General features: G+C 33.9%; 1 protein-coding gene across 1 annotated transcript; it reads left to right on the forward strand.

Moving 5' to 3' along the window:
• Positions 1 to 10,774: 10,774 nt before the first annotated feature.
• Positions 10,775 to 11,640, forward strand: LOC145007071 (uncharacterized). Its single transcript, XM_078966070.1, has 2 exons — positions 10,775 to 11,162; positions 11,282 to 11,640. Exons 1-2 carry the CDS (start codon positions 10,775 to 10,777, stop codon positions 11,638 to 11,640), a joined length of 747 nt encoding a protein of 248 aa, XP_078822196.1.
• Positions 11,641 to 12,207: the final 567 nt, after the last annotated feature.

Consider the following 12,207-nt stretch of genomic DNA (forward strand, 5'->3'; position numbering starts at 1 on the left):
ATCAAATGTAGAGGAAAAGGCGGTTTATATGAATGGAACGTGTGGTCATCATCGCCTTTCCATTTTTCCTAGTTTTCCTATGTATTTTTCTTTACTTACCACTACTATCTGTATGTCTTTTTTTCTTTTTCTGTTCCTACTCCCCTCTAGTTTCTTACTAGTTGGGGTGATTTTAATATAATTTTGTTGTTTCTAAAAAAAAGATTTGTAAGAACAAAGTAGAAGAATATTTAATTTCTCATATATTTTTTTTTTCAAAAAAATGGCAACACGCCTTTTTGGGTGCTAAGAAGCGGGCTTTTAAACCTTTTTTTACTTACTAATTATTTAAGATATATCTATCTAATATCCAAATAAATGTGTTTTAACGACATTTATTATTTAAGTAAACATGAAGAAGGAAAGTTAGTGTGTGCACACGTCTTAGAGATGAAGTCACACATTGATAGGTTAAGAATGTTGGGAGTCGTTGTTTGTGTCAAGCTAGCTGTTGTCTGGATTCTTCAGTCGCTTCCTAACTCATATAGTGAGTTCGTAAGTGAGTACTATATGATAGACCACAACGTGACCCTCATTAATCTCACCTATTTGCTTGTTGCTACTGAATCATAAATGATTTGGCGCACTAGAGAAGCAAAGTTGATTGGTGGATCTGCCTTCCAAACCTCTATGGACATAGGCAATGGCAACGAAAGGCATGCCATGGTCAAAAAGTTTGATCATAAGAGAAAGGAAAAGTCTGAAGTAGTTCCGTGTGCTGTTCCAAAAGAGTCAATTTGCTTTTATTATCAAGAGAAAGGGCATTGGAGACGAAGTTGTCCTGTCTACCTGAGAGAGCTAATAGATTGGAGAGTCAAGATGTTTGGCTCTGCTTCAGGTAAAATCTATTAACTAACTCTATAAGTTCCTATTTTTGATTCTTGATACATTATGTGATAAGATGACATTTTTGAATTTTTGTAGAATCGAAGACAAGAAAGGAAACTTAAAGGAAGAAGCGTGCTGAATCTGATCGTAAAGAAATGGATTTCGATCGCATTGATTCGAAGATCGGATTTTTTGAGCTGCTGCTTTAGATTTAGGATAGATTGCTAAGAAATGTAATAACAAAGTTTTTCAATTGAGTTGTGTTGTAAGGACAAATTTTTCCGCAATAAAATAAATTTTGATTTTGTTTTATTTATTTATCTTTGCAATGATATGTATGAAAAAATTGATGTTTGTGTAGTTCTATTATTAGCAATGGATGTGATTCTTAGTTACGTTATTTATGGTAGTGTCATAATTTCTAAGTAAGGAAAGATTCCCATCGCCCAAATTTTAATTGGACAGAAACTTGGAATCATACAACTTGTATTGTATGATGTATGGAAATCTTGGTATTTAAGTAATTAAGACTAATTCCGTGTTCACATAAGTATGTGAGTCAAGTGAAGGACTAAAGGAACTAGTACACAATGTTGCGCACTAGTATGTCCACCATAAATAATAATAATATTATTCGTCATGATTTACTAAAGGTCTAGTAAATGTGGTTATACTTACAAGATTAAGTGTAATTCTGAATCATTGAAAAATGAATGGCAGAACGAATAAGTAGAATCAATGAAGGTCGAAAGATAAACAGTTTCTCCAATCTAAGAAGAAGGGAGAGTACTTTTATATCATGTTTTATGATCGTATTGGTAAACGTAAGAACCATATTACAATTCATCATCTAAGGACACCTTAGTGCACTAGTTTGACTGAGAAGAGGAATTGGAAATTATTGTAGTGGTTAAGTCAATAAGATGTATCGTACTTTGTTCCAAAATCAAGTCTTAGAGTCATACTCCAAGATTGTCACTTGAGTGGCATACTTTTAAGTAGGAATTTTCTTACACTTGCACATTTTGGTAAGTTGTGATGTCTTAAATAAGACAAAGACCAACTAGTACCGAATTGGGTGTAGGTTTGTCTTGATATAAAGACACACTAACTCTTGGATATTTGTTTTTGTCAAGAAATGTTTCTTGATAAGAGAATCTAATATGTCAAGAAGTCAGTGGGAGTCTAAAGATCTTGAAAAATTTCAAGAACAAATCAAGAAGTAAACGTATTAAATGCTAGCACACGACTTGAGGTTTATAACCTATCGTGTTGACAAAATTTTATTTCTATGCCATTCCAGTAAAGTTACTTAAGCATATGAGTTCTACGAGTTCTCAATTGACTACATAAGGGAAAACACCTTGTTCAATGAAAGTACATTAACTAACATAGGTGAGCTGCTAAATAACTTGAAAGCAATGGTGGGACCCTTTATGGAAAGAAATTAAGAATGAACAAGTTCTATCCATAAGAGTTTGAATTTGTCACGTACATTATCTTATGATTATGCTTATGAAAAATTTGTATGGATAGGAACACATGCACCATAAGATCTAAGCGTCATAAGGTTTCTCTCCTTCATGAAAATGATTGTGAGGAAATGTTTTCACTAAGATAGATTTTAAGGAGATAGCGATTATGTAAATTGAATTCTCAAATTCGATTATGATTACGACATCCCTCTTCATAGTTCGAATTGTGAGATTTGACAATTAGTCTGAACATTTGGGACTTAGTAATATAAGTTCTGAATTAGTTTAGACACACATGTGAGCTGTCTAAGGAAAGGTGTGTGAGTTTTAGAAGCTTAGATAAAAGGCTTATCAAAGCACATCGTATTGGAAATATGAACTTTGGAAGTCAATAAGTATTCTCTCTTAGAAGTCCAACTGTTTTCTGAATAGGTGTCAAAGTTAGTGGGAGTATAAATGTTATGTTGGAATGGATATAATCATCATGTTAGTGGTAGCATGATTATTATTTTTTGAAGTATTGCAAGTTGGCAATATTAATTATAGAAAAACAAAAGTTTCACTTTGCAAAGTTGCAGGGGTTGAAAAGTTGTTTTTTCTATAATTAAGGGAGAGAATGTTGTACTTCGTTTCCAAATTAAAAGCTTGGATCGAGAAATTTTAATTGAATTTAGTCAAGGATATATTTATTATTTGCATTCTCAAAGTTTGATTATGATTTCGGCATCCATCTTCATTGTTTGAATTTTGAGAACACAACAAATAGAAATATTATGGCGATATTGTAGCAAGAGACTGGTAAAGTATCATGTTTTTCATTATGAATTGTATCCCATACGCTTTAGGTATAAGATCGATTGCATATGCTGTAATATTCGACCGTTCTAAAATTTTCCAAATTCCTAGGGAATTTAGAGGGAAAAGGAGATAGAACCGGATTTGACTAAAGTAATTAAACAACTGTCAAGGACAATCTAATGTTCGCCAAAGATTGGTTGGTTGTGGACAGTTGGATGTATACTAATGGATGGACCATATTGAATTTATTACGAATAGATAAGACTCTATTTATAATGAGTTGTCATATGGAAAATATGGAAACGTTTCCTTATTGGGAGTTGGACATTAAGGATCTATGTCTAGATTAGAAACTTCTATGCAGGAAGGATGTTCAAAGGAATATACTTTTAATGAGAGACTTCATGACTATGGAATTGTCTTGTAAACAATCTCTAATAGATCACTTTGTAATTTCATTGGCAAAGTCTTGGTGACTTTGGCGCTATGATATTACGAAAGGATCATTGCATAAAATGTTGGAATCTAACATATTCTAGTAGTGGTGAGAATTTTGTATTCATACACTAATGGATTAGGAATTGTGAAATGATTGTGATTGAAAATGGTATTTAATTATACTATTTCACAAAGTAAGGACCATAGGTAAACATAGTGTGCATGCTATGAGCATGTGACAATTGTTGTTATAGTTCAAGTAAGAAGTTGATTACCCGAAACAACAAATAATAAGTAATCAATATGGTGATTAAATAAATGTTTTATTTATACTCAAAGGTTTGGGACCATATAGGATTAGTATTATTCTTGTGTTTCACTTTGCATGTTTTGACTTCACGAATAATAAGATTATTCAAACCCTCCACAGTCGCTCATTCTTTGGAAGTAGGTAAGAAAAAAGACTATCATGAATCCATCTGTAGATTGGCTAAAGCGTTTAGTCATAGTACAAGTTTGCTACAGATTTCATGAGTATTGCTATAAGATTAGAGTATTGGATTAAACACATGCTCACTTGGATCGCTTCATGGATTTTATCACGAGTGATTGGTGAGACGGTAATATCTTATATTCTTGAAACCGAGATGTGTGAGTTGTATTTTGCGAGTCGGTTACACATTGATAATATGTAAAAGCACCAGTAACTTGGTGTTATAAAACGTATTGTTGTGTGTGATTCGTTGAGTGAGGGCAAGTGAGCATTGAGTCGAAGTTGATCCATTTCTTTTACCCAAAGTGGGATAAAAGCGATATCTGTGGTCCCCTCGATGATTTAGTGATGACACCCTAAGCGCTTGGCCAATCCGGGACTAAGTTGATGTGTTCAATTGTAGTCTGTTGTCATTCGTCTTAAATCGGAAATTGGGAAACAACATGTGAACAAAGATTATGATTAAAATCTATGTCTTAGTTCATACGATATCTAGAATGGAGGAATATATGATCGCTTATCTAAAGGACAGGTTACTGATAAGATCAGAGTTCGACAACATCTGTAAGAGCTACGATTGCTAATCATATTGTACTTACATTATAGTTACTAGACTTATCCAAGTGGGAGACTGTTGGATTAGTGTCTAAGCCCGTAACTATATTTGGTATGTACTTGATCCGGTTGTGCATGGTCCTTTTGGGTTGCCTTCACCAAAGCAACTTGATAGGATGATTTATAGAGAAAGAGGATTAATTATGATTTATGAATATATTATATGAATAATATATTAAAGGAGAAATCATATTGTTTAATTAATATTAGTCAAGAATCAATTGATAGTTAGTTTTGTGACTAAAATACATTAATTAAACTTAGGAGACTAGAATCGTAATTATAAGATAATTGAAATTGGGCTATGGATCACCTTGGAATATAGGTTGGGCGAATTCTATGGGAAGTCCATAACGAATTCGTCCAATAGGTGTTCTAAAGGGAGTCTATGGGTTGCTTAGGGCCTAAGAAGTCATATTAGGGTTTCCTAGTTGAAAACCCTAATGGCCTAACTATATAAGGACCCCCTAAGGCCCCAAAAGCATGGTGAAAAATTTTGGAAGAACCCTAGAACGTTTTTGGTGATCCTCTTCTTTCTTATAAGTCATTCTCTTGCTCTTGGTGTTTGTAAACCATTAAAGGAGTGTCATTTGTGACTCTAAGCTCCAAAGAAAGAATATTGATGAGATTCAAGCCATTCTACAAGAGGTAATCATCTAGATTTGATCTTATGTGATAATTTCGAAATGCATATGCTAGATTAGGGTTCTTGAGCCTTGGATGACTTGCATGTACAAGAGCGAAACCTAGATCCAAGCATTAGGGTTCGTATGAGCACATAGGATGTTCTTTTGGCTCAAACTCATCAAGAAAGACATGGTAAACTGGGAAGGAGGTACCACCTCCAAGATATTACTCCCTCTTGAGTGGTTTGGGAGTTGTGGGTTGTTTATGTGGCTTGACTAACCCGCTACATCCAATTTCTCTCTGCTCTCTTATTCTCTCTCCAAATCTTTCTCTTGTTCCATGTGTTTTAAGACTTGTAACTTAGTTGTTTTGTATTTTTTTTAATTGAGTGGGTTGGAAAAGATAAGGTTTCCATGTGTTGTGGGTTGGGTGAGAGAGAGAGAGAGAGAGATGAAAAAGAAAAGTTGTTGTGATAGTAGGTTGAGTGAGTTGGTAGGGAAGGACTCGCTTCTCCCTAGGGAGGAGGTACCATTGATACCTCCAAGACACCACTCACTATTGAGTGGGTTGGGAGGGTTAGGAGTGGTGGTTTGTTTACGTGGTTTCACTAACCCACGTCATCCTCTTTCTCTTTACTCTCTCTCACTCTCTCACTCTCCTTCTCTTTTCTATTGTACTATATGTTTTGCGACTTGTACCTTTTTTTTGTATTTTTTTAATTGAGTAGGTTGGGAAAGATAGGGTTTCCATGTGTTATGGGTTAGAATGATGGAAGATAGAGGAAAGAGAAAAGATGTTATGGAGTCGATGTGGTAGAGGGTTGAGTGTGTTGGTAGAGAATGACTCTCTCCTTCCTAATGGTAAAATTGGGAGGAGGTACCATTACTACCTCCAAGATACCACTCCCTCTTAAATAGGTTGGGAGAGTTGGGAGTGGTGGGTTGTTTATGCAGGTTCACTAATCCACTTCATCATCTTTCTCTCCTTACTCTTTGTTTTTTCTTTTTCTTTTGTACAATATGTTTTAAAACTTGTATATTAGTTGTTTTGTATTTTTTAATTGAGAGAATTGAGAAAGATAGGGCTTCCATATGGAACTGATAAGTGAAATGGTTGGAAAGGACTAGAAACTAATTGTAATGCATTTTACAAAATAAAAGAAAAAGTTTAATAACTTCATATAATATATGGCAAAACTTAGTGGCTTTCGTAAAATGGAGGGCAAACTAATTAAATTATTGTTTTTGTTCCAACCTGCATGTATTCAAATTTGACATTTTTTTTTTCTTGTTTGGCTTATATGATTTTTTCTTCATTCACTTTATAATGTAGAGAGTTTTTTAAACCAAGTCCCATTCACATAAAGATCATAATTAATAATGTCATTTCTAGCATGAAACTTTAAATTATAAATTTCCAATGTATCACAAGCAATGAAAACAAACAACAATAAAATAAAAACAAGTGGTGTAACATTAAAAAACAAGAGGAAGTTAATTGCTTGTCTTTTGTAATATGTCTCAAAATCCTCAAAATTATGTACCTACAGTAATTACAAACCAAAAACGGTCAGTCCGATTCCATTCCTACCTAACCAAGGTTGTTAAAATCATGATATTGATCGTATGACTATATGATCATACGATCCCAGATACTAAAAACAATCCGGATCGTATACAGATCATATCTTGGATAGGACCGTAGGATCGTAGAATCAGGATCCGATTCGATCCTACATCTCCTTGATTTTTTTTGAACAAAATGAAACTACCATTTTATGTCTTTTATCATTTACCAGTTTACCAGATATCATTTTGTGTTGTGAGTTGTGACTAATGTTTTGAAGTTTTTATAGCTTTTGAACTGAAAACTTAATGTTTTAGATATTTTTCATGTTTTAAATTATATATTAAAATTATGTTTTATTTTGTGGGATCTTAGGATCCCGATCCCAATCTTGCAAATCCAAAAGCGATCCTACATTGGATTGATCTTGACAACCTTGCACCTAACAATTTGCATTACCACTAATTATAATACTTACAAAATAAAACACAAGCTTACTTACCAAGAATTTAGTAGTGTAAAAAGAAGTTTAGCTGAAAAAACAAGGGTACTAAAGTTGAACTCTTTCGCTAGAAACTAGCTAGTAAAGAATCCATATATCCTTCATACTTTGCAATAACTATCATATATATGACAAGCTGGACGTTACAAGTTGCTTTTGGTGGTTTAAGTGAATTAGGTGTTTTGTAGTAGATTCCTAATCTTAACCCGGATGATATAATGTTATTATTTGACTATACTTGGTAGATATAAGTTAGTTAACTATTAGGCAGTTTAGGAATATGTGATATATATATGTGTGTGTGTGTGCGTGTGTGTGTATATATATATATATATATATATATATGTGAGTATATATAATTCCATATAAATAATGTCGTGATGCACATTGTAGAGAAGGTCGTGGTGCATGTTGCAGTATCTATTGCAGTGCAAGAGGTGGGGAATGTTGTGAGAAGTGGCGTGGTACAAGCTGTGATGTATGATATATATATATATATATATATATATATATATATATATATATATATATATATATATATATAACTTCATGATAGACGTTACGATGCACGTGCTAATGAACGTTGCACGGTATATTGCAGTACGAGATGCAATGGAATTGCGGTGTATGTTGCAAGATCTTTGTAGTGTGGAAAATTTTAAAATTTATAGCAAAATACGCGGTGTGGTAATTAGAGATGTATGATGTAGTTAGTTGAATAGAATAGTAATTCACTTTTCTAACCACGATGCGAACATGGAGTATCCAAAGAAGGGCTCGTATATACTAGCAAAGAGTTCTTTGAAAACATCATTTGATGAACCCATTATAGTTACTTACAAAATCAAACATATTTTACAAAGAAAATCAAAGAATTTTAAGTAGATAATGTTGGGGCACAAAGTTATCCATGTATGACTTTGTAAATGGTTTGACTCTTGTAGACCCACTTGCATTTGGTAATGTAGCCTTGTGATATGTTACATAGATAGATAGATTGAGAGAGAGATAGATAGATAGATAGATAGATAGATAGATAGATAGAGAGAGAGAGAGAGAGAGATGTAAACACCTCTATATAAGGTGGGTTCATACCACTTGTAGATGTGTGCTTGAAAGATGTAACATTGAGAGTGTTAGTGTAAGCTATTTATTTGTCTAGATCTAGCTTATACTTTTTTTGTAACACCTTTCATGATCGAATGCATCTCTTAACACCCAAATCACCATGTTCTTTGTGTGTTCTTTAATTCCGCATGCCAAATCTATGCTCATGATTCACATCAATTGGTATCAGAGTGGGTCTTCGAACATCAACATGATTTTTTGAAGAAACGATTCTCGATTTGGCAACAATCATCACAATTGGAGTATTTATGGTGAGTCTCTCTGTGATCTCTCTAAATCTCATTGATTCGAGTGATGCGCTCGTGAAATTTTTTATCATTTGATTCATTGGATCAATTTTTTTTTTTTAATACAAAAACCCACTTGTTATGATCCAATAACTTTTTTATTGATCATTGCCCGATCCAATCTCATATTCGTTCGTTCAATTTGATTCTCAAATTGAAATTATTATTTTGAATCAAAATTTGACACAAAATAAAATCAACAATGTTCCTGTTCATTAATTTGTTTTGACTCCAAGTAAATTGGGTATTACTGTTCGGGTATCTATTTGTAAGCCCGAAAGACAATTCATTGTTTGATCTAATTCTTAATCCTTTACTATTCACGAATTGTTTGAGCCCATAAATATTCTTTTTTAATTTGATAAACTAATTGGTTGAAGTCAATAAAAATTTTTTGATGCTAAGGGGGTGTTTGGTATTACTTTTTAAACCCAAATTCTTTTTGTAAAAGTTCTTTTGAGGAAACAAAAGCCAAAAGTAGGTTTCAAAAAGTGTTTGAGTAGTATTTTTTGACTTTTGAGTGTGAGTTAGCTTTAAAAGTCCAAAAGTTACAAACAGTCACACTTTCTTGACTTTTGAAAACCACTATTTTCTTCATTACAAAAAGTTATTTAGAAAAGAACTTTTGTATCTTCCAAACATCTTTATAAGTTTTTAGAAAAGTTAAAAGGAAGAATTCATTTAAAAATTATTCCTAAACACCCTCTAATTCACCGTTCTCAATTGTTCGACATATGCATTCCAGGTTGTACCTGATGATCGCATTACCTTTTGTTTCTAGATCTTGTAATTCGTTTTTCATCACATCTCTTCTAATAATCATTTGTTGTTGATTGGTAATCTAAAACTATGAATCGATTCCATATGATTGGTGTATTAGGAAATCGTTTTATTCATGTCAAGACTTAGAAATCGACAATTGAATCTTTGATCTTGTAAATCTTGGTCAATAACACTTAAGGGTGATGAAGAACAGTGAAACAATCAAGTTTTGATCTGAAATTTGGCATTAGAAGCATCAATTCATGTTTGTTGACAGTTAATTTTGAAAAGTCAAACACAACAAAAAGTCAACTTCGATTTTTAAGTGATGAATCAAAGAATTGAAGGTTGAAATCGTTGGATTTGAGTTGAATACAAGATATGGATGTCAAAATCTAGTCTAATTTCAAATTTTGGTCGATATTGTTGTTCTTGATGTCAAAGTGATGAATTGAAATGAAGGTTGCATCTTCTTTCGTTTTTGCTTCTTGAACATGATTTGAAAGTCGAACTCAGTTATGGAATGGTTAGATGAAGATGATTGGGTTTACCGTTTCGTTATGGGTATATCAGTTATGGATTCGAAATTGGTGTCAAAATCCAAAAAGCATGACTTGGCGTTTGATGTGTTTATATGGAAGAAGTTTGCGAATTTGAGTTGGGTTAATGGTTGATTTGGTTAACAGTTAGATTTCGAACAATTGGAATTTGAGTTGACATCGGCTGGGAATAAAGATGCGAATGGTTGATTTCTTAAAAGCGGAGACATGGATTTATTGGTAGATACTTGGTTTGATAATCGATATTTCGAAAGTTTAGATTCGATGGAATTTGTTGTTGACAGTACCTTCACAAGTTTGGGGTTGATAAAAGATAGAAGATTTTGGGTATGGGAGTTCGAAAGTTGAAGTAGCAAAGAAATTATTCAGTGATTGAAGTGGGCTTGTCTTTTGTTTTGGTCTGTTAAATAATTGGGCTTCAGCACAACTTGTTTGTTAGTTGGTTTTGGTGATCGAATCTTTTGATTTATCTTGGTTTTAAGGAGTCATGAGTTATGTTTGTTTAGCTTCTTCAGTCATCATCTCATGTAAGCTATTTATATCTGCTTTTGTTCATCAAATAAGAGATAAGAAAACTTGAATGATTCATATTCTATGATATTTGCCACTTTACAATTGGTATCAGAGCAACTTGGGAGTAGCTTTGAGAGTAATCAATGGCCCCAGAGAATGCAAACTTCCAAGTCCTTTGCATCCCAAAGTTTGATGGGGATTACGAGCATTGGAGTATGTTGATGAAGATGCTACTGAAAGCAAAAGATTATTGGGTAGTAATTGAGCCAGGGTACACCGAACCTCGAGAAGGAGCAATACTCACAGTAGCTCAACAGACGGATTTAGATGCTCTGCATCTCAAGGATTTGAATGCTCAAAACTACCTGTTTCAGTCGATCGATAAACAGATTTTAAAGACTATGACTCACAAAGAGACTGCCAAACAAATCTGGGATGCTATGAAGAGAAAATATCAAGGCAATGTAAGAGTGAAGAAGGCGCAATTAAAAAGATTACGAAGGGAGTTCCAAATCCTAGAAATGAAAGAAGGTGAAAGTATCACAAATTACTTTGGCCGGGTGAGAAGAGATAACGGATGTAATGATTTTTTTAGAAGATCCTCAGATCTCTAACTAGAAATTTTAATTATGTGGTGTGTTCCATTGAAGAATCTAAGAACACTGATGTGATGTCAGTGGATGAGTTGGAAAGTTCTTTGCTTGTGCATGAGCAAAAACTTTTGAAGAAACCTAGTGATGATCAAGTATTAAGCGCAGAACTTGATCCGAATGGAAGAAGATGCCGTGAGCGTGGTAGAAGCCCATTCAACAGACGACGTGGTCGCAGTCAAGGAAGATCAAGGTCTGATATCGATAAGTCAGCCATAAAGTGTTATAATTGCCATCAACTCGGGCATTTTGCCTACGAATGCACTCACGGAGACAAGCTGGTTAATTACATCGAATTTGATGAAGGAGAAGATTTACTTCTGATGACTCATGTAGAAGTAAAGCAAGAATGCAAATAAGGAATCTGGTTTCTAGATTCGGCTTGTTCGAATCATATGAATGGAACACGAGAATGGTTTGAAAACTTAGATGAAGGATTCAAACACTCCGTTAAACTTGGAAATGATCTTCGACTTACGGTTAAAGGAATCGGTGAGATGAGGTTCGAAGCTGAAGGCATAACTCAGTTTATCAGTCATGTGTACTATATTCCTGAACTCACTTAAAATTTACTAAGCATTGGGCAGCTACAAGAGAAAGATATGACTGTTGTTATTCGAAGAGGTGTGTGCAAGATTCTTCATCCTCAACAGGGTGTGATAACTACTTCAAGAATGACAAGACACATAATGTTCCTAGTGAATGCAAGGATGAAACCCATTGAAGGCCGATGCTTGAAGCTGGAAGGAGATGGTAACGAACATATTTGGCATAAACGACTTGGGCAAGTGAACAACAAGTCATTGAGAACCATGCAATTCAAACAAATGGTGAAGGAGCTTCCTAAATTAGCCAAGTCTAGTAAAGTTTATGAAGTATGCAATCTGGGAAAACAACAAAGAGTCGGCATTCCTAAGAGGAGTAAC

The sequence above is a fragment of the Lactuca saligna genome, chromosome 7 (assembly GCF_052625555.1).
Source record: "Lactuca saligna cultivar CGN05327 chromosome 7, ASM5262555v1, whole genome shotgun sequence".
Lineage (NCBI taxonomy): Eukaryota > Viridiplantae > Streptophyta > Magnoliopsida > Asterales > Asteraceae > Lactuca > Lactuca saligna.